Source organism: Panthera pardus, unplaced genomic scaffold, assembly GCF_024362965.1.
Source record: "Panthera pardus isolate Hobbes unplaced genomic scaffold, ASM2436296v1 HiC_scaffold_25, whole genome shotgun sequence".
Lineage (NCBI taxonomy): Eukaryota > Metazoa > Chordata > Mammalia > Carnivora > Felidae > Panthera > Panthera pardus.
Window position 1 is genome coordinate 23946311 of NW_026526821.1, and position 23501 is coordinate 23969811.

The 23501-nt window shown below is 45.0% G+C and overlaps 1 protein-coding gene across 2 annotated transcripts in view; it reads right to left on the reverse strand.

The window, feature by feature from the left end:
• The window catches only part of MMP24 (matrix metallopeptidase 24), a 45163-nt gene extending 27943 nt beyond the window's left edge, over positions 1 to 17220 (reverse strand). Inside the window, exon 1 of one of the 2 annotated variants that reach the window (XM_053890319.1) lies at positions 16892 to 17220. In XM_053890319.1, coding sequence (XP_053746294.1) covers positions 16892 to 17092 — 201 coding nt within the window. In that variant the 5' untranslated portion in view covers positions 17093 to 17220. Of the gene's footprint in view, positions 1 to 4089; positions 5232 to 16891 lie in introns of those variants that run through there. The other variant, XM_019458701.2, reaches the window with a different exon arrangement.
• Between the last annotated feature and the right edge of the window lie 6281 nt (positions 17221 to 23501).

A 23501-nucleotide genomic window follows, 5' to 3' on the forward strand; every position in this document is an offset into this window, starting at 1 on the left:
TGAAGAAAACCTCCATGGGTCTACTGAACCCACAAGCATTTACAGAAACACTCCTACGTGCTGGTCTCTGAGCCACATAGAAGCTGTGGCCCATCCTCAGAGGATTATCCCGAACACCAAGTGATTTAATGAAGGAGAAAGAACTTAGGAAGCGATATTATTCCCTTTGTAATTTTTGCTTGTTTCTATATGAACAAGTCTTATTGTGGATGTGTCTGTTATTACAAGTCAAAGCAAACCATTTTGGGAAGGAAGTAGACCAGAAACTATAAATAAGTTATTATTTATTTCATCTAAGGTGACTAACATCTTTACTGCCTTGTGATGAAATGCATTTGACTGATTAAAAATAAAACACAACACTAAAGCCTTAACATCTACAACAGCGCGACAACTTAATGTCTTTCATATTGAAATCCAGAACATGTTTTTTGCTCCAAATTATGGCAAAGGATATCAGTACTTCTTGCACTTTTCCAAACCCTGAATCTCTTTTATGCTTTTGTGCGTTTTCCCCCTGTCCCTGGGATACTCCTCAGGCAAAAATCTTTTCATTGTTTTAAGGTTCAGCTCCTAAGTGACCACTTCTAGAAGACTTCCATCACTCTCCAAACTAAGCTATTTTCTTCCTCTTTTGTGCTCCCTAAGTCCCCTATTATAGATAGTATAGATCTTACAATGTTGGGCTCTAATCATGACTTCACGTGCCAGACTCTGAGTGCCTCAAGGGAAGGGTCTGTGTTCTACCCATCTCTCTATATCCAGTGCCCAGAAGTGTGTGACACACAGTAGCTGCTCATTATGTCTGTTCAATAAACACTGTTGGGCACTTCCTACACCCTACGCACCTTGCAAGGCTCTGGGGATATAAAGATGCATTAGTTGCTCACAGACCAGCAAGTAAATCCACCATGAAAACGTAGCTCTAAAAGTCAGGTATGTACAGGGCTTTATGGGAGAACAAAGGGGAGGTGCCTTCTCCACAGGGGGTGGGGATAGGGAGAGAGGGGAACTCAGGGAAGGCTTCCGGGTGGAGAGGGATCTGAGAAGTGTTGAGGGATAAAGCATGTGCAATGGCAGGAGGTGTCAGGAGCACGGCACATCCTGATTTGTGTTTCAAATGACGGGAATTGGGGGGAGGGGAGCGTGGTGATGAGAGGGCTGGAAAGTAGAGACATGGAGGGAGGCGGTATGCAATGATCTGTTTATAAAGTGGGCAAATTACAGAGAATCACTTGTGAGTTGACTGTGGCCTAGGATCAGCCAAAAAGCTCAAATAAATCATCTAGAAATGGACATGACAGGGCAGCTAAGTTACCCATTGATCATCCAGGTCTCAGCTTCTACTCCCAGATTAAATTATGTCATCAAAGCATTACATTCCTGCACCACATCCTCCCGGCCAGAATGTCATGTTATGTTCCCCGTCTTTATGGAAACCCCAATTAAGTATTATTGGGCTAAGCATCCAACTCTCTTGGCTCAGGTCATGATCTCGTGGTTGGTTCCTGAGATCGAGCCCCAAGTCAGGTTCTGCCATGGCTGCACAGAGCCTGCTTGGGATTCTCTCTCTCTCTCTCTCTCTCTCTCTCTCTCCCAAAATAAATAAACTTAAAAAGACATGAATTATTGGGTTGAATAAATAGGGCACATAGTGGGAAAGAGGCACCTAGTTCTGAGATCGAACAGGTAAATTGAACATCAATTTCCTTGTTTGTAAAATGTAAACAATAATTCCTCCTCCACAGGATTATTATTAAGGTAAAATGAACAAATGCACTTGACACATAATCATGCAAAGTTGTTTGCTATTGCTGGGGATGGTGTCTCTATTATCTTTTGTAAAATCGAGGTAGAAAACTTGGTCTTTGACTCCTTTGCCTTTTGAAATCTAGTCACTACACCCTCCCACATTCTCCCTGGGCCGAGAGCCAGTCCTGATGGTCCTATGGAGGGCAGTGTGTCTGTCATGGTCCAGTCTGCTTGCTGTTAGGTGGCCTATGGATATGACCATCTCTCACACAGCACCGGGAGCACCGCGAGTACCGCAGGCAAAGGACTGACAGCTGACATGAACTGTGTACTCTTCACCCTCACTTGGCTTTCTTAGGCGCAAACACAGCTCTTCCTGTCAAGCTTTAGCTTTAGGAAAATGTTTTCCCTATGGAGATTCTTTTTTTTTTTTTTAATTTTTTTAATGTTTATTTTTGAGAGAGAGAGAGTATGAGTAGGGGAGGGGCAGAGAGAGAGGGAGACACAGAATCTGAAACAGGCTCCGGGCTCTCAGCTGTCAAACAGAGCCCAACGCAGGGCTTGAACTCAGGAATGGCAAGATCATGACCTAGGCTGAAGTCAGACGCTTAACCGACTGAGCCACCCGGGAGCCCCTTCCCTATGGAGATTCTGTATGCTTTCTGGTTTCAGAAAGTGGACACTGCGTCACCCAGTGGTTTCCCCTCTTGGCCTTTTCCCCAAAGAATCTTTCAACCAAAAGTATGGCTTAAATATGGAACATGGCTATGCTTGGAAGTAACTTACTTTCTTAATCTTTTTCACCACAAGTTTTATTTCGTCCTTAAAAGTCTTACTTAAAAACCTTGTTTCAACCTGTACGCTGTCTCAAACCCTTTCAGAAAGAGGTGTGGTACAAATCTAAAATAAATCAAATTCCTTCTTATCTGTGGAGTCTATTCTCTAGAAATCCAACTAAAATGAATTATGGCATTTGGGAAATGCGTGGGAATTTTTGGACAGATACTGCTGAGAAACCAAGCAGCCAACTGAGGATTTTTTTGAGCACCCACCTCTGAACTAGCACAGGAATTAAGAATCTTCTCCCCTCCTGCTCTCATTACTGTTTATGGCCAGAGATAAGGAACAGGAAACTTTTGGCATAAACCTACTCTTAAGCCTTTGAACACTTCGGGGAATTGAAAGTAGCTTCTCTTCAGTAAAGGGCAACCTGGTTTACCCAGCTCCTTTTCTGGGATACACAAGCAAGGAGTGGCTCAGAGCCAAACAGGATGCGCTATGAAGGTCACAGAGTTTAGCTCTGCAGCATCAGGAGATGGGATCTAAGGACTCTGGTCCCAGGCAAATGTCCGGGTCGGGACCAAACACTAGAATGGATCAGCCTTCTCTAAGTTCTGCTTCCCTCCCAGGTTCACTGGGAACAATCCTCAGAGCTCAGGGGCAGACCACTAAGAAGGGAAATGGGAGAGGGAGGGGCTGGTCATTGACAGCTCTAAGCCAGGGAACAGAGCATTGAGACTGGACCTGCATGTACATGGGAGAGAGGCTAAGAGGCCAGGGACCAGACAATTCGAACTTCTGCCACTGAACCCAGTCTTTGCAATGAACTCACTTGCTCTGTGACCCAGGAAGTCCTCTGGCTTCTCTGGGCAGAAGCCCCTGATGTTGATGCAAGTCTTCTATACTCCAGTCATACCAGTTCCAAAACATTCCCTGCCCTTGCCTACTTGCAAGCTGTTCCTGCTGCCTACAAAACCCATTCTCTTTATGCACATTAGCAAACCCATCCTTCAAAGTCTAGCTGAAATGTTACTTCCATTGGTAAACCTTCCTTAGCTCTTTGCAGAACTAGTGGGCACCATCCTTACTCCTGCACTGTTTCACTTCTCTGCCACTCTAAATGCAGCTACCACAGTGCACCTACCTGTTGGTTGATATGTTTTCCCCACTAGACTGAGTTCCTGAGGAGCAGAGACTGTCATGTTTATTCCTGTATTTGCTACAGTACTTAGAACAGTGCCTGGCACAACAGATCATCACTGGATGAATGAATGAACCAACAAACGAACAAACAGTGGGTCCAGGAGGCATTGCCTGGGTACCAAGGAAGGGATTTCATCCTGGGAAGGCTTAATGAGTAATACACATGAAAACACCAAGCACAATTCTTGGTGTCTGTTAGAGGCTGAGAAAAACATTTGCTGAAATTCAGTCTATTGTGGTTTGACTTCTTTGCTTGATGAGGCAATAGGGCTCCATTGTCCTATCTGAAAAAAAAGAAAGATAAAATCCACAAAAGGAAAAAAGCCCCATTCTGTTTTAAATACAATGACCTACCTTCCATCTTTTGACACCTAGATCCATTAGCCAATCACCAGCTGTGTCAGAAGTCTGACCTTTATAGCTCAGTTAACCAACTCTAAGATGTCTATCACCCTTTAAGTGCTGAAAGAGGTGTAAACCCAGAGGAAAGTGAGAAAAATCTCAGAGTGCGAGCAGGGACCAAAATAGCTGAGCTGAACCAAAGATGTAGAGATGGCAGACAATATGTGTGATTGGTTTGCTGGCCAGAAGGCGGGATTTGGGTTCCTGAGAAGCCAAAGTTGAGATATTCAGTAGTGGCAGGCAAAGGAGAGAGCAGAAAATAACAAGGAGAAAAAATGTGGCCCGAAGAGGGAAGAGAGCGGCAGACAGCAGAGGCGGTGGTGACATTAGAAGAGGCATTGGAGGCAGCAAGCAGCAGATCAGCTGGCAGTGCTGCTGTTCACTCTTGGAAAACAGATAGCAGTGGGGGAGGAGAGAGAGATGGATCTGTTAAGCAGCATGGCCTTCTGGGGGGATTCAGGAGCATCGCACCTGTTCGGGTGTGAGGCCAACCCCGACCAGTCTCCAGGTCTGGAGAAGGAATGGGAGAATGATTAGAATCAGATGTCGGATCAGGACTGCAGTGGGCTAGAAGGTATTATGAAAAAGGCCAGAGGGGAAGTCCACAAAGAAGGACCAGGAAAGAGGTGTCAGCTTTGGAAGCATGGGCTAGAATGAGGAAGAAAGAATAAAAGACTCTGATCAAAGAGTTTGGGCGGCTGAGGTCATAATTTAGGGTGATGATGTAACAGGAACAAGGCATGACCTCCACACTTACAGAAGGTCCAAGTCCAGTTCTGGACATTGTATTTGCAGAGGGACAGTGACAAACAGGAACACGACTAAGGGAGAGGGCTGGGAGAATGAAGGAAGCACTCATATGAACCATGTCCTGTTTGGGAAGATGAGGATATTTAGGTTGGAGAATGGGGAGCTGCAGGGGACATGCCAGTCTTCCTAAAGCCAACAGCTATGGAAAGAGAATTATTCTGGCTAACACAGAGGGCAAAACTAAGACCAGCACAAGAGATTATAGGATGTAGAACTTGACTCATTATAGGAAAGAACTTTTAAACAGAGATGTTCTGATTATAGCAACAACAGTAATGCTGTCATAAGAACACCAACTATGTACCTGGCATTGCGCTAGGCATTCTAGAATGCAGTGACCCCATGAGAGAGGAAGCCCCCCTCTCCCCACCCCTACCTCCAATTTGCAGAGGAGGAAACAGGTTCAGAGAAGTTAAGTAATCGTTCAGAATCACAGAGCTAATAAGTGGCAGTATTCAGACGCAGATATGTTTGAAACCGAGCATTCCGTATTGTCAGACAACCAGAGAGGCATTTCTTTCCCCTCCCAGGATGGCCTACACCACACTCCTAAAAAGTGATGCCCTATCTCACATCGTAGTGAACTCCATACCCTTCTGCCGTGACCCCTATGCCGTGGGGTACACCACCGTGTACCCAGTTATCCAACAGAAGCCTCATATGACCCATGACTCCACCCTCTCCTTCACAGCCCACGTCCATCTTCTACCAAAGAACTACTGGTTCTACTTCCTAAACATCAGAAGTATTTCTGTTTGTTTGTTCATTCATTCATTCATTCATTCATTCACTCAGTATTTGAGGACCTATTTTACTATGTACCAGGCACTGTGTACTAGGCTCTGGGATGTGACAGCAAACAAAAACACTCTTGTTCCTTTCTAGTTACAGTCTAGTGGAAGAACCATCTGGCAATAGTGCTATGAAAAATAAAGCAGGTGGAGGAGCTAAGAGGGATGGGACAACTGTTTTATAAAGGATGAAGGGAAGGTGGCCCTGTAGAAGTGACATTTGAGCGGGAGACCTGAAGGAGGTGAGGGAGTTCCAGGAAGAGGGCATGGAAAGTGCCATTCCCCGCAAGGCTTCAAGGACTTTCCATCAAGAGCTTTCAAGGGCAGGGAAACCAGAGATCTTTGTCAAAGGGGACAAAGTTTCAGAGACGCAAGATTAATAAATCCTAGAGATCTGTACAGTATAGTGCCTATAGTTAACAATACTGTACTGTATACTTTAAACATTTGCTAAGAGGGCAGATCTTAAGTGTTCTTAGCACAAAATAATAATAATAAATAATGAGGGCAGGAGGAAATCTCTGGAGGGGATGGGTTTGTTTATGGCATAGGTTGTGGTGATGGTTTCACAGGTATGTATTTATCTCCAAGCTCATAAGCTGCGTATATTAAATACGTACGGCTTTGGGGTGTCGATTATACCTCAGTAAAGCAGTTTTAAAAAACAAAGAGCTTTCATGACTTGGCCCCTGACTACCTCTGCAACCTCTTTTACCATTCCCCACCTAGCACTCTGTGTTCCAGTGTGTTCCGATCCTTCTCTGGAAGGATCCTTCTCTGGAAATGTTGTTTCTTCTATCTGAATCATGCTCCTCTCTCTGGGGAGGCCTTCCATGACCTCTGAACTTATCACATTTCTTATCACACAGTGTTGTAACCACATGTTGTGACTTGTCTCCTTTTCTTGATTATGTAGTGCCTGAGGGCAGGGCCCATAGTCGGTCTTCTCCACTGCTGTTCCCTGACACCTAGCACAAGGCCTGGTTTGGAGACATCTTTATTGAATGAAAATGAGTGGAAGTGTTCGGGGAGAGGGAAAGTCATCTGGTCAGAACTTGCTGTAGAACAGGATTTCTCAGACTCAGCACTGTTGATAATTTGGGCCAGACAATTCTTTTTTGTTGGGGGGGGGGGGCGTCCTGTGCTCTGTAGGATGATTAGCAGAATCCCCAGTTCCTTCAACTAGAATACTAGTAGCACCACCTCCTTGGCTGTGACAAACAAAAGACGTCTCCAGACATTTCTGAAAGTCTCCCTGAGGGGGGCAAAATTGCCCCAGATTGAGAACCACTATTATAAAGATTCCCATAGGGGCACCTGGGTGGCTCAGTTGGTTAAGTGGCCAACTTCAGCTCAGGTCATGATCTCACTGCTTTGTGAGTTCGAGCCCTGCATCGGGCTCTGTGCTGACAGCTCAGAGCCTGGAGCCTGCTTCGGATTCTGTGTCTCCCTCTCTATGCCCCTCCCCCACTCATTCTTTCTCTCTGTCTCTCAAAAACAAATAAAAACATTTTTAAAAAGTGCATATTCCCAAACCTGAACCTAGACCCTACTAAATCAGACTATGTGTGGCTGGAAACTGGGAATCTGAATTTTTGAAAAATGAGCACTTAGGGTGGTTCGGTTGCCTGCTAAAGTTTAGAACCACTGCAGTAAGGACCCATCACTGTCAGGAGTGATGAGCCTGTGCCATGAAAGAATGGGTATGCTGTGTGCACTATCACCTCTAGTGTAATAAGGCAGGAAGTATGTCACCCATTTAGAAAAGCCTTCTATTAAAATTAGCTCAATAGCCAGCTGCTGCTCTCTGTGCCTCAGTGCTGCCATCATCTCTGGGTCCTTCACCTGCCCATCTCGTTGGCTAACCTTAACTTCAGGGTTCACCAGCACCTCAGCATTGAGATTCCATTGTGTTGTTGTAGATTGGCATCAAGAGTGGTCTAAGATCAGGGTGCCTGGGTGGCTCAGTCAGTTAAGCGTCTGACTTTGGCTCAGGTCATGATCAATCTCATGGTTTGTGGATTTGGGCCCTGCATTGGGCTCTCTTCTCTCAGCACAGAACCGGCTTAGGATCCTCTGTCTCCCTCTCTCTCTGCCCCTCCCGCACATATCCTCTCTCTCTCTCTGTCCTTGGGCAAATGACCTAACTTCCTTAAGGTTGATTTTCTTCATTTGTTAAACAGAGGATAATAAAAGAAGGGGTGTGTGTGAGGAGGATTCAGTGAGATGATACACTGGCAGGTAAAATAATGGCCCTGCAAAGATGGCTACATCCTAATCCCTGGACCTCATGACTATGTGACCTCACATGGCATGGCAAAGAAGTCTTTACAGATGTAATGAAGTTAAGGATCTTCAGGTGGGGAGATTCTCCTAGGTTATTTAAGTGGGCTCAATGTAATCACAGGGTTCCTTGTAAGAGGGAGGCAGGAGGGTCAGAGTCAGAGAAGGAGAGGTGACAACAGAAGCAGGTGTCAGAGTGGTGCCATGCTGGAAGTGGCTGCAAGCCAAGGAACGTGAGCAGTCTCTAGAGGCTGGAAAAGGCCAGGTAGGAATTCTCCCTAGAGCCTCCAGAAGGAAGCCAGCCCTACAGAAACCTTGCTTTTAGTCCTGGTAAGTCCTGTTTCAGACTTGTGACCTCCAGAACTCTAAGATGAGAAGTCTTTGTTGTCAACCACTAAGTTTGGTGGTAATTTGTTCCCGCCGCAACAGGAAACTAATACGTGCCTGCGAAGCATTTAGCAGATTCTGGCAGATAGTAAGCATCCTCACAATGGTGTTGTCTGTGTTCTTGCTCCCACACTCTCTTGCAAGAGATTGGCTACCATCTTTGGTCACTGCTGACAGCCCAAATCATGGGGTGGTGATGCCTCAGAGATGAGCCCTACCATCGCGTCAGTTCCCCCCAGCTCCTGTCTCACCAGAGCCCTGCTTCCTCCTTCACCCACACTGCTGAGCTCCCAGCCCTGCTGCGGAGCCCACCTCAGTTGTGACTAATTTTTTAAATTTTCAAAATTGAAGGTTTAACCATTCAGGTATCTAGAAAATGCACTGGTCAACATACTCTGAAACCATCTGATTTAATATGCTTGTTTTGCAGAAGAGAAAAATAAAATCTGAAGGGAGAAATGACTTCAAAATCACAGAGCAAGTTGATAGAGGAAATGGAGCCTAGAGTCCCTGCCTCCTAGGGAAGGTTCTCTCTGTCATGCTACACCCTCCACACTAACTCTGGTTTGCTTCCAAGCACTGTCTTTTTTTTTTTTTTTTTTTTTTTTCACTTACAGCCAGTCTAAAAGGGGCCATCAGGATCGCCCACAATGCCCAGCTTAGCTTCTTGACAAACACCTTAATGGCGTGCGTTGCCTCTTGGCTGCCACCAGCTCTTGAGTGGGTGGTAAGTGCAGTAGCGGGAACTCCCTGGCGCTCCGCTCCGTGTCCTTGGCCCATTCCCAGGAGGCCACCACAAGCCAGACAATCACCATACCCAGGGAGATGACACATTTGGGGTTTTGGGTCAGCACTGGGATATCCAAGTTTTCCAATTCTGGAGAGGCCTCCTCCCGAGGCCAGGACAGGGACCACACTCTTATTCACTCTCTGAGAAGGGAGGAGGCTTCATCATCCTCACCTTTTCCAGAGCCTTCCTGCCAGCCTGCCACAGTTTTCTGTCCCCTGGGGTTTGACGTACTGATGAGTTAAGAAAATGGAAGAGGGAAGATAAAGAGCGTGGTCAGGCCTCAGTTTTTCAGCTGTAACAGGTAGATGACTGAAGTAGATTGCCGCTAAGTCATTATATAAAGTATGAAATACATAATAATTTTAGCTTGACTGGATTGAGTGGGGAGCCTGTCTTCTGGCTCCTTGCTGCCAGTTTTAAATCCAAGCTCCTTAGCATGGCACCCAGTATGCTTCACAATCTGACCCAATGCACCTTTCTACCCTTTTCTTCTGTCAGGCATGTCCTACCCTTTTACTGCCCACCCCAAGGATACCTACTGTAGCTACTGACCTACTTGTGTGGACTGCATACATCCTGCAGTTTCCTCTCTCTGTGCCTTCCCTCTGCCCTCTGTAGAATGCCTTTCCCACATGGCCTGTCCATGATGAGCTATTAAATATCCACCAAACTGCAACTTGAATGCCACTTCACCGGGGAGGGCTATCCAAGGGTGAGTGGACTTCTTCTGGCTCTCCCAATGGCATTCTATGTACCACTCACTCACAGCATCTTTCACATTACATTATAAATACTGTTTTATGTTCCTGTCACCCCCCCCCATTCACCCCAGAACTCTGCAGCTTACACCCTGGTGGGGGAGTCAGACAAGGAAGACTAGATGTTTCACTGACTGGAATGAAGGAAAGGGAGAAGGCGCTGTGTTTGACAGGAGATACAGACTGTGATGTCAGGGATGGCTCTTCCCTGAGTATCTGGCATCTCTGTGGAGATCTGTGTTTGGGTAGAAGAAGACTGGGTGCAGGTGGAAGAATGAGCATCCCCAGAGAAAGAATATTTTACTGAATTCCTGCGATGGGAAGGAGCCTGCACATTAGAGAAAGAGAAAGAAGGCCAGGGTGGCCAGAGTTTAGTAAGAAGATGGTCTAGATAGAAGGAAGCTAGAGAGGTGGGAAGGACTCAGTCATGCAGGTCCTCAGAGGCCTTATGAAGCAGCCCTGGTGGGTGCTGGATACAAGGGGGTTCATAATACTGTTCATTCTACTTTCATATGTATTTGAGATTTTCCATAATAAGAATCAAAAGGAAAAAGGGATAGTAGAGTACTAATAGTACTTTAAAACCCTTCACCCTAAAAGCCATTTGAAGCAAGGTGAGTGTGGGAGGAGCATGATCAGATTTTTTGTTTAAAAATTTTTTTATTATTGAATATTTCCAGCACTCAGAGAGGGATAAAATTATAAAAACAAACCATGGATAATCGCCACCCAGCTTTGTTAAATCTTAGCTTTGGCCATATTTGCTTCGGATAGAACTGACCCCTGTGTAGATTTATTTTTAAAAGGTCATTCTGGCTGCCATTTGAAGAAGGATTAGAGGCAGGCAAGAGAGGCTGAGCAGGTGGGAAATTTCTGAAGTCCAGACGAGGTATAACAGAAGTTCAGACATGAAGGAGGCAGTGGAGGTGGGGAGCAGTGGACACACAGAGGATCTACTTGGGAGGAGGAATCACTGGGGCTTGGGGATTGATTCTGTTGAGGCAGGTGAGGCAAGAAAGAGTTGACAGATGACCCCCATCTTTGTGGCCCAGCACTTTTGGGGCACAGAGAACAGTGTGCCCATGAGTGTGTGTGGTATAGAATTGAGTTTTAAAATTATTATGGCTAACAAAAGTTGTTAATCGACCTTGTTTTTCTCTACCTACTTGGTTATAACAACATGTATGATCTTTGAGAGAAAATGTTGCCTTTTATATATATGGCTTTGCCATTCTCCTATATGTCATTAAAGCCTAGTTCAAAGTTGCCTTTCAAAACAAATGCATGAGATAATGATGAAGGAAAACTAGCAAAGGATGTGAATGGAATCAATCTCAAGGTCCAGAGAAACCAAAGCTTTTGTTCCAAAATCCCTTAGCCAGGGAGGGCTGGAGCTGGGATTCGCAACTTTTATCCACACACGATTCCCTAAAACGGGTACACAGATCTGAGTTATGTTAGGAAAAAGCTAAAGGCATCTGGGCTAGAGCCAGCTCCCAGCTGGCTCAGGAACAGGCCCCAGTCCCTCCACCTCTCAACCCGGCTCTGAGCAGGTCACTTCTCTGCTCACAGACCTTTAATGACTCCCCTCAGCCTTTGGACAAAAGCCAGTTTCACAATCTGCTTTCAGCCTCCCTCTGTCCAGCCTCTTCTCATACACTCTTACTGGAAATAGCGAGTAACTCGATGCCTCAGGCACATCTAGTTATCTGCTGTTTCCCAAACATGCCAAGTGCTTTTGTGGAGCCTTAGTTCCTGGTTTTCCTTCTGTCTGGACTGCCCCCTCACTGTTGTCTGTCCTTCTCCTCCCTCAAAGGTTCATCTTTAATACCAACCTCTTTCTAAAACATTCTCTCTGCGAGCCTCATCTCCTTCCCATTTTGTGGTCCCCAGCCCTTATTTATTCCTCTGGCATGTATTCATTTATTCTTCAAAAAAAGGTACTGACTTTTGTGTACCAAGCATTATTGAGAAGCTGGTGGGGGGGGGGGGGCACAGACAATAATATCAATTTAAAAATACTTAGAATGTGCCAAGAATTATTCTAGACACTGGCTGCAATCTATTAAGATCAGGTTCCTCTCATTTTGAGTCAAACTATACCATATTATAAGGCTAGGCATGTCCTAAGATCAATCAACTTACTTTCCTTTGCTACAAAACCTCTTTCAAGGATTGGAGTGGGACAAGCCTGAAAGTGGAAAAGATTGGCTTAAAGGCTATTGTGGTAATCTAGAACAAGAACTCAGACCAAGGACAGAAAATCAGAATTCTAGTCCTAGCCTTACTGTTTATTAGCTACATGTGGGTCCCTCGACAAGATGTGTACAGGTCACACCATTTCTCTTAGTTTCCCTCTGCTCATCTATAAAATGAGGACAAGATTTTCCCTAACTCATCCATGGTGTTGTTGCCAGGATCAAGTGGGACCACACACATGACAGCATCTGGAAAGTGCAAAGCACCTTTCAGATAAGAGACTGTTAAAGTAATAGGAAAAGCCACAGTAATAATAAGAAAATGAATAAAAAATTCGGCAGACTAGATTCAGATTAAGTAAAAGGAAGAACTTCCTAACAGTGAGAATTCTTTTTTTACAGATAAAAATGAAGATAAACTGGGAGGCTGTGATCATATTGGAAGAAATTTTTGGTTTGGGAATGTGTTAGTACTTCTTAATAGGCCTTCCCCACCACTAGCCTCATCCAGGGCTCTGACATTCATTGACTATATGTGTAAACCAAAGAATGCTTTCCATCCACCCAGAGTGGATCCCTCAAAACTGGTCTAGAGGGCAGAAGTCCATTATGCCTTAGATCCAGGCATCACACTTTGTTACTTGTGTGGACCATGCTGATCAGCTTGTCTCTTTCTGTCTGCACTGACCTTCCTCAGAATCAAACTGGAAAGTAGGAGGGCCAAAACATTATTTGTAGGGTATTCTACTCAGCTAATAATAAAAGAAAGAGATGCTTTAAATAAACCAAACACAGGAAGGCAATTAGAGAATCAGAGGGATCCCCTGATGTGCAAAATACAAAAGAAAAACTCAAGAATGCAAAGGAGGAAACAGACTGAATGAGGTGGGTTTTTTTTTTTCATTTTGTCTTTTGGTAATGAAAGATCAGAGATATGAAATCAAAAGTCAAAGGTAGTGAAAATGCTTTCAACTAAGAAGTCAGGAGACCAGGTCAAATTCTGAGTTCTGAATCATCTACTATCAGAGTCTGTCCTTGGGCAACTCAGAGCAATTCAATAAGTGTCCATGAAGTACTAGTGTGTGCTTATTTGGTGATGTCTAAGGTCACAGCCACCTTTCCATGCCTCTCTATTGTATGTCACTACCATTAGATGACAGCCTACTGAGCAGGTTATGAAAGAACCCAAGGGTGAAATTGTGGGACCACCTGCCAAAAGGAATAACCTCTATTTCCAATGAAGGAAGGACAGGTGGGCAATGAGTCCTGTCCCTAAGAAGCATTTTAGAAGGGACCTTGAGACCTACCTGTCCATAAGCATCTATTTCAGATCCATGTAACTCTTTTGGCACAAGGGATAGAGTAGAATCACTGAATGAGTAATTGAGTAATTAATGATGACCATTGGGCGGTGTATTAAATCTAAAAACATAAAGCATTTTTAGGCCCTGCCTAAGAACTGCAACTTTTCCTCCCAAGTAATGTTTAAATATTTTTAAAAATTTTAAATGGGTGTTGCCCTGAAAAGAGAGAACTAAATAACTAGAGAAGTCAGAGAGTTTCCTGAAGAAGCAGGGCTTGCTGAAACTTTATTTATTTATTTATTTATTTATTATTTATTTATTTATTTTTGAGAGAGTGCGTGCAAGTAGGGGAGGGGCAGAGAGGTGGAGACAGAATCTGAAGCGGGCTCCAGGCTCTTAGCTGTCAGCACAGAGCCTGATGCAGGGCTTGAACTCATGAACCACGAGATCATGACCTGAGCCAAAGTTGGGTACTTAACCAACTGAGCCACTCAGGCATTTTGTTTTGTTTTGTTTTGTTTTTTTTCGGGGGGGGGTGAAACTTTAAGGAGAGGTCACGGATGAGTGGAGATACAGATGCAAACAGCTTGTGCAGATGTGCAGAGAAACATAGGTAGTCTGTCTTAGGATAAAAGAGAGACAAGCTTGTCTGGAGTAAGAATGTATACTGATGAGCAGTGGGAAAGGCAGCTTTCTAGTGAGGAGGTAGTGTGGGGTCAGACTCCAGAGGCTTTAAAAAACAGAAAGAGGAGTTAAACATTATATGCTGGGTGAAAAGCAACTGTATTTCTGTAAGGTTTCAATCATGTGATCTACTAGTGTTCAATGAAGGAATAATTAGGTACAAATTGTTGAGAGAAGCAGTGGATGTAATTCCTCTATCTTTTAGAAACTTCTGGACAATATATTAGACATTGAAAATGGAATCATCATGGAATTAAGGGTAGTGGGTGTTTGTTTGTTTTTAATCAGGGCCTGAGAAGTCACTTAAAGATAGGAAACAATAGATAGAAATAAAGGGTCACTTCTTGGAATGAAAGGAAATTAAGAGTTCAGGGGGCCCCAGGAGACCATGCTGGGACTTGTCTGTTTTAAATTTTTTATAAGTGATCCAGAAGTAGAGCAAAGTGAAAATTTTAAGACTGCAGATCATCTTAAACCCTTTCAGGCAGGGAAATGCTCTGCCAAAGGAGAGAGAGCTGAAGGAAGGTACCGAGTGGGATGCAAAATGGCAGATAAACGTCAATGTGAGGAAATGTAAGGTAATGCACTCTGATAAAAATAATCCACGTACAGGGTGTTGGGTTCCAGGCTATCACTTCTGACCCAGGAAAGGGATCAGGGAACTACTGCAGATTGTTTCCTAAAGGCATTGTCCTAACGTGTCCAGGTCAGGAAGGCTGGCAAATGGATAGGCAGAAGCAGGAATGGACCTGAAAACCAAAGAAGAAATCATCCTTCCTTTGTGCAAGACTAAAGAGTCCCACATTTGGGACAGTGGTCAGGTTCACATCTATTGAAAACTAGGGCCCAAGGATATCTAAAAAAAGGCAACTACAATGACCCAGAGGATGAATGTGGCTGTTCTATGGATGGCTGGTCATAAGGGGGAAGCTTAAGCATGAAAAGACAAAGGCTAAGAGAGGTGGAATAATAAAAGCCTATAAAGCTGATAAGGATAAGGTGTGAGTACACATAACCTTTCCTCCAAATCCTGACATATTTAAGAAAATAGTCTCCTCTTAATGCTTGAAATATCACAGGAATAAAAGAGTTTCAGAGTTGAGATCATCTAGCCCTATCTCTTTATATTAGAGATGGCAAAATTCAAGCCTAGAGAGGGCAAGGAAATGGCCCAAGGTAAGAAGCTACCAGGGGCCAAGGTTAGATTAAAGCACAGGCCTCCTAAATCCCAGGCCAGGGTCTTCCCACCTCACCCTTTGGATTCAGGAAGACTAAGGGAATCCTACTTTTTTAGAGGGCATAAACAAATTTATGAAATGCATTACTTTGAGATGTAATAAAGCTGAAAACACAAACAGGCTAGGGAAAGTTTCCACTAAAAGTCAACCAGCAATGACAAGATCTTTGAAACACAACTACCAACTGTGGCAAAAGAGACTTTTTACACACCCTAATTTTTTGGAATCATGTACCCCTTTGACAGTATGAAGAAATCTAGGGATTCTCTCCCAGAACAATACATTTGCATGCACAAACACAATATTGCACAAAATTTCAGGCCCCCTGAGTCCTATGCCTAATTAAGAATCCCTGTTCCAGCACATTCTTCTGAACAGACTTCTTGCTTCAACAAACACACTCCATATCTCAGGCTAAATGAGGCAATCACTCTAATTTTCCTCAGCAAAGAACTACTGTCTTAAATTATTACTTATCACTTATTAGAACTGCAGACCTCCAGGTTGGAAGATACCAGAGAATTTACCTAATCCAACTGCTCCCCACCTCCTCTGTGATATAGAATAGTGTCATGGTTAAATATGTAGGGACTAGAGTCAGCCTGCCTAGGTTAGAATTCCAACACCATCACTAGATAGCTGTGTGACCTTGGGCAAGTTACTGAAGCTCCCTGAGTTAGTATCCTCATCTGTAAAACGGCGGGGGGGGGGGGGGGTGTAATAATTATAACTATCTTATAGAGTAGTTATGAGGATAAAAATCATAGCTCCAGGCCTGGCCCCTAGTGAGTGCTCAGTAAATGCTAGTTGGCATTATTATTATTATGCATGTATCCATCCAATCTCCTCATGGAGCTTTTGCTTGCACATGTCAGTGATGAGCGGCTCGCCGCCTCCTAAGCTGGTTGAGCAGCTCTGATTGTTACAAACTTCTTCTAATATTGAGCTGAAATTTGTCTTCTTGCAGCCCCTACCCCCACCCCTGTTGACCCTAATTCTGCCCTGTGGGGCCACGCAGAGCAAGTCTATCCTTCCTCCACGTGACAGCCCTTCAGATACGAAGACAGTGATCTAGTCTTTCCCCCGCCCTCCCGTCCCCCACCCCCCCATCCTCTCTTCTCCAGCTTGAACATCCTTGGTTTCTTCTCCCAGCCCACAACATACTGGCTGCGCTTACTATTTACTCCGAGGCGTTGTACGGTTTCCCTCACACATAGTCATGCAGGCCACACACCCCACCGCCACCACAACAATCCCGACCCTCCCGCTCCGCCCCCGCCCGCTGCCCCTGTCCGCGGTGCTGAAGCGCCTCCCGGCCCCGCGGCCCTTCCCGGCCCCTGCACTGGGTCCCCCCTACCCCACTCCCGGCCCAGCCTCGGGCGCGGACCCCCGCGCGCCACCTCCGCGCCCCCAGCGACAAGAGTCGCCCGACCCTGGCCCGGCCCCGGCGCCGCCCCCCGCCCTGCCCGGAGGCCCCGAGCCCGCGACCCGGCCCGGCGCGCCAGCCCCACCTGCCCGGCGAAGGGCGCCTCCGCCTCGGCCGCCCGCGCCGCCGCCGCCGCCGCCGCCGCCCGCGCGGCGCCGGGGAGGCAGCAGAGCGCGGGCAGCAGCAGCAGCAGCCGCCCGGGGACCCGCCAGCGGCTCCAGCGCGGGGCCCGGCCCGGCGGCGGCGGCGGCCCCGGCACGGCGCGGCCGCCCCGGCTCCTCGGCATCCCCGCGGCGGGGCCCGGCCGCCCGGCTGCGATGGCGGCGGCGGCGGCGGCGGCGGCTCCGGCCGGGTCCTCCCGCTGCAGCCGCTGCGGAGCCGCCGAGTCACGGCGCCGCGGACACGCGCCCGGCCCGCCTGTCTTCGCCGCCGCCGCCGCCGCCGCCTCGGTCGCCAGCGCGCCCCCGCCTCCGCGCGCCCCGCCCCGGCGGGGGGCGGCCAGGGGCACCAGGGCAGCACCCGGGCTGGACCGCGGGGGCGGCGGCTCCGGGCCACCCCTGGGGCACTGGCCGGGGAGCGGCGCCAGGGAGGGGTCTCAGCGGCCAGAAGAACAGCTCTGGAGGGAGGGTCCAAAGGGATGGAACTGAAGGCGGGGGTCTAGGGGCAGCTCTGAGGGAGCGGGGAGAGGCTAAATAAATAGTCCCAAAGATAGAACCACGCGATAGCGATGGTTCTGGGGAAGATAAACTGGGTTGGGGGTCCGAAGCCAAAAGACTAACCCTGAGGGACAGAGTTTGAGGGGGTGGCACTGGAGAAGGGGAGTCTGGGAGACAGCCATGGGGGAGGGGACTGAGGAGATGGCCTGGGGTGACGGCGGGGGTGGCCCTGGAGGAGAAGGTCTGAGAGGGTGGCCCAGGAGAAGGGAGGGGTGGGAGGGTGAGAAACCGAGGAATAGATTTGAGGAGTGTTTTGGGGAGCAGCCCTGGGAGACATTAGATGAAATTAAGGTGAAGTTCATTTCCTCACTGCCAACGTTTCCCCCCACCCCATCCGCCCTAGCCCCAAGTTGGAGAGAGATCAACCAGTTGAGAAGATCATCTTTCATCCAAAATAACCTATATGTATTGAACACCATATATATATATATATATACACACACACACATATGTATATGTATATATACACACACACATATATGTGTGTGTATATATATGTATATATAGGTATATGTATATATATGTACGTATGTACACATGTACGTATGTATATATGTATACATATATGTGATATGTATATGTATGTACACATGTACGTATGTATATATGTATGTGTGTATATATGTGTATATACGTATATGTATATATGTGTGTGTATATATATACATACACATATATATGTGTGTATATGTGTGTGTATATATATACACACATATATATGTGTGTGTGTATATATATATACACATATATATGTGTGTGTATATATATATGGCTTTGGACTACTTGGGACTTAAAGAGAGAGAGAGAGGAGAGGTTGACTCCCTGAAGTGTAGAGGTTTACAGTCTGGTGAGAAAACCTAAGTGCAAAGAAAAGGCAGCAAACACCAAGTGTTAAAAAGGATACAGGCAGGTGCTCCAAGGGTCAGGAGAGACTTGATGGGGGACAGGAGAAGTCAGGAAAGGTGTTATGGAAGGGTGGGACTCCAAGCCTTGAAGGAAAGGCTGGATTTAAATAAAGGGAGGGGAATGGAGAGGAGGGCATGTCAGGTAGGAAGATCAAAGTGTTTAGGATGTGGTTGGGGTGGTAGAGGTAGATGCTTTCTCTGGAGCACAGGGTTCCTATAGGAAAGTGCCAGGGAGGTGAGGGAAGTAGAAGACTGACTCCCAGGACAATGAATTTGGGAAGTGAAATGGGGGGGCGGGGGCGGTGATTGAAGGCTTTTTTAAACAGGATGGTGTGTGGAAAATGGCGTTTTATGGTTACGTGGTAATTTGGAGGTGTGGAAAGGGAACAAGCTTTAGAATCAGACCTATGTTCAAATCTCAGCCCTTCCATTTTTATAAAATAATGTTGATATTACTGCACAAGGTTGCTCTGAAGATGATGTGCTTGGTACTTAATAAATGGTCCATATTAGTTCCGCTTCCAGTGTACAGAATAATGACCAGAGGAAGCAGAGAAATTAGTTGGGGACAACTGCACTAGTCTAGGCATAAAGAAATAATGATGAAAATAATAATTAACATTTATTAAATGCCTAGTATGTATTAAACATTGGGCTAAGCCCTTTACTAGATTATATCTCATTTAATCCTCATAAATAAATTCTATGAAATAGACACTATTCATTATTTTTATTATTCACTATTATTATTACCCCCAACTTAGAATGAGGAAGTGGAAGCTCTGAATAAGTTTGCCAATTTTATTTTATTTTCTTGAGTTTGCCAATTTTGTATGATCGTAAGTGGCAGAGGGGAAGCAGTCTGACCTCAGAACACTTTTTTTTTCCCCTAGGATAGGGTTGGGGGAAGAGTTAAGAGACATTGGGCCAAAAACGAAGGAAAGGGGTTTGGAGTAATGACAAGTCCAGGGAGATGAATGGTAGTGTCTTCACAGAAATAGAGGTGTCATAAGGAGAAAGATGCCAAAGGGTTTTAGGCATGCAGAGACTGAGGCAGCCACCAGATCCCTGAGAGGGTATAGGAATGAGTTTGGACGACAGTGGGGAATGGATATTTTAGAAACCCCAAGGTCAGTATGATAGTAGAAACTGAAAGATTGGAGTAGAAAAACCAAAAAGCTGTGGACCCTGTGTTGAGACATACATATTCAGTCTAAAGAGTACTCAAAAGATTAAGCACTCACGGTTGTGGAGTATATGGGAAAAGGGAGGAGCATTTCAAGGAGAGGAGGAGGAGTTGGCAGAATCAGGGAGATCACAGAGATTGAAGACTGCATGCACACCATTGAATTTCCTGCTCACAGTCTTGCAGGAAGATAGAGACATAACAAGTCATGTGGTTTCATGCTAAATTATGACAGAGATAGGGAACAGAGTGTTATGGAAACATTGAGGAAAGAGCAACAAATTACTCAACGTTGGAAGCTTTGGGAGAAGGTGCATTCCAGAAGGAAGAAATAGTACATTCAAGCCAGACACCAGGGATGGTAGACATAGGTGACAGTAGGTAGTTTATGATAAAAAGGGAAGAGATTGGTATAAACGAATGGATGCTTATAAAATATAACCCTAAAGTAGGTCCCTAGTAGAGAAGGTCTGGAGACCATTCTGAAGCCAGCCCAAGAAGAGGTTTGGAGGTTTCAGAGTAATACCATCAGATGGAATCACCAGGGCACCGACTTCTCTTTTCCCTTTTTTCATGGAAAAGACACAGGACTTAGAGTTAAATACGACGGTTCAATATTGGCTGTCCCTAATTTGTAGTGCGCCTTTGGGCAAGTCATTTCATCTCTTTGAGCCTCCATTTCCTTATTTGTAAAGTAAAACTAATGACCCTGCCCTCTCTGCTTCATGAAGAGAGACCACATGAAGGGTTCGGATTCACTTTGTAAACTATATAGTCAACTGAGCAGATATTAGGAGAAACTTAGATATTGCTAATCTTATCAGGAAGTATCTGTACCAGAGCTCACCATAGGGAAACTAGATTCCTTTCTCCCTTCACCTCCTCTCTTATTTCTTTATTCAACAAATACTTATTAATTATCTTTTGGGTGCTAGCTGGTCTGAGGATACAAAGATTAGCTTCCAGTTGCCTCCTTTAGAAAGATAGTCATCTGGGGAGATAGACATAAACATAGCAAGAAGTTAGCATAATATGTGCTATAAGAGAAGAGAAAAATATTATGAAAGTAGAGAGAAAGGAATAGCTAACTGTCAGAGATGGCAGGAGGTGAGAGGGGCCTTGAATGACCAGCAGGAATTTGCTGTATAGAGTGCGAAAGGAACTGTATATCCAAAGGCACAGATATATACGAATGCCATGCTAAGGAGTTTGGACTTTATGCTCTGGGCCAGCAATTCTCAGAGTGTGATTGAGACCCTTTCAGGGGGTCTGTGATATCAAACCTATTTTCATAACAATACTAAGCATTGTTTGTCTTTTTTAACTCTCGTTCCTCATGAGTGGACTGTGTGATCTTTCAGAGGCTTTCATAACAGATTGCAGAAGTAGATGTGAGAATACAACTATCTTCCATTAAGTCAGACATTAAACAGGTTTTCAAAAATGTAAAGCAATCCCACTCTTCTCACTAACTTTTTTTTGTTTTGGAAATCATAGCTATTTTTCATAAAAGCATTACTTAAGTTGACAGGTTTGTTATTATAAGTGAATTAATATGTAAATCTTTTAAAATTTCTCAGCTTTGATTTCTGGTGTGGTGATGATCAATAGATATAATCCACATAAACAAAAGCTCTTTGGAGTCCTCAATAGTTTTTAAGAGTATAAAGGGGATCCTGAGATTAAAAGCTTTGAGAACCCTGTTATAGACAGCAGATCCTCACTGAAGGGTTTTGAATCAAGGAGAGACATGATAACATTTCAACAAATTGTTCAACAATTAATTTATTAAACATCTCGATGTGCCTGGCATGATTCGAGGTGCTGGGATAGAGCAGTGAACAAACCAAATCAAACTCCCTGTTTTCACAGAACTTACATTATACTGATGTGACAGGCAATAAACACAAATAATTAATATATATAGTATTTTAGATAGGAATAGCTGTTGAGAAGAGCAGGGAACTAGGATATGAAAGCTGAAAGGTATGTGTGTGCATGTGCATGTGTGTATAATTGTGTAATTTTGGATAGGGTGGACAGGGAAGATCTCAGTAAGAAAGTGGGTTTTCAGTAAAGACCTGAAGGAACAAGGGAGTGGACCATGCAGGTTTCTGGGAGAAATGAATTCAGGCAGAGGGAACAGCAAAGGGAAAAGTTCTGAAGCAAGAGCCTGCCTGGCAAGTTGGAGGAACAAAATGGAGACCAGTGTGGTTGGAGTGGAAGAAAAGTGAGAGTATTAGGAGATGAAGGTTATGGAAGGGGAGCACAATACCTGAGATAAAAAGGCCAATGGAAGATTTTGAGAATAGAAGAGACATCTTCTGGCTTACCTTTAACAGAACCACATTGGTTGCTGCACTGAGAGCAGGTTGAAAGGCTAAAAGCAGAAAGGTTAGCTCGGCGGCCATTGCAATAATCCTGATGCAGGACGATGGTGGCTTGGACCAGAGTCCAAGTGGGGATGGGAGATATAGTTGGATTCTTGATAGATTTTGAAAGTAGAGTTGACAGAATGTGACAATGGATGAATATGAGGTATGAGAAAAAAAAGAAGAATCAGGTGACACCAAACATTTGAGTAACTAGAAGAATGGGATTGTTACTATCTGACACAAAGAAGCCTGCAGGAAGGACAGGTTTGAAGAGAACTATTGAGAGCTTGGTTTTGGACATATTAAGTGGAAGATGTCTATTAAACACCCAAGCGGATGTGGCAAGTAGATGGTTTCATATGCGGGTCTGACTTCAGAAAGGAGGTCTAGACTGGAATTATGAATTTGGGGTTTCTCAGAATAAAGATAATATTTAAAAGCTGAGGGATCAGAAGCAATTACTCAGGAAATGAGTGTAGCTAGAGAAGAGTTGTGATGACTCAATCCTGGGGGAAATCTAATATTTAAAGGTTGGGAAAATGAAGAAGAATCAAAAAGACACTGAGAAGGAACAGGCAGAAGAAGAAAACCAGGATTGTGAGAAATCCTGGAGACCAAATGAAGAAAGTGGTGGTTTTTTTTTTTTATTTTTTAACGTTTATTTATTTTTGAGACAGAGAGACAGAGCATGAACGGGGGAGGGTCAGAGAGAGAGGGAGACACAGAATCCAAAACAGGCTCCAGGCTCTGAGCGGTCGGCACAGAGCCCGACATGGGGCTCGAACTCACGGACCGCGAGATCGTGACCTGAGCTGAAGTCGGACGCCTAACCGACTGAGCCACCCAGGCGCCCCATGAAGAAAGTGTTTTAAGGAAAAGGGAGTAACCAACTGTGCTAAATGCTGCTTACAGATCAAATCATATGAAGATTAAGAAGTGGTAATTGGATTGACCAATGTGGAGCTGTTGGTGATCTTGAGAAGAGCAGTTTTGGTGGCTTGTAGGGGTCAAAAATCTGATTGGGAGTAAATTCAAGAGAGTGGTGCAGTAGAGGAATTGAAAATGTTGAGTACATGTACCCTTTCCAAGGAATTTTGCTACAAAGGGAAGAATATGTGGCAGCTGGAGGAGAAAGTAGAGTTGAAAGAGGGTTGTTTTTGTTTGTTTTCATCATGGGAGAAATCATGTTGAAACACTGACCGAGAATGATCCCCTGAGAGGGGGAAATTGATGCTGCAGGGGAGAGGAGAACATGGCAGAAGCGATGTCCATGAGTACGCAGGCGCACAAGTGGAGAGGTTGACTATGTGTTAGGAGAATTCATCCACGGTAAGAGGGAAGAAGCGAGCCTTTAGCAGTGTAAAGTTGGTACCAGTGCAGAGAAGAGATTAGAGGGGAATTTGCAATTATTGGTTACTTACTTTTTGTCCAGCTTGTGGAGGATGCTTTCCTCACAACAGTCCTCATGTACGAGGGAGGTGAATGATAAGGCTGTTGCAACAAGGCAACATAA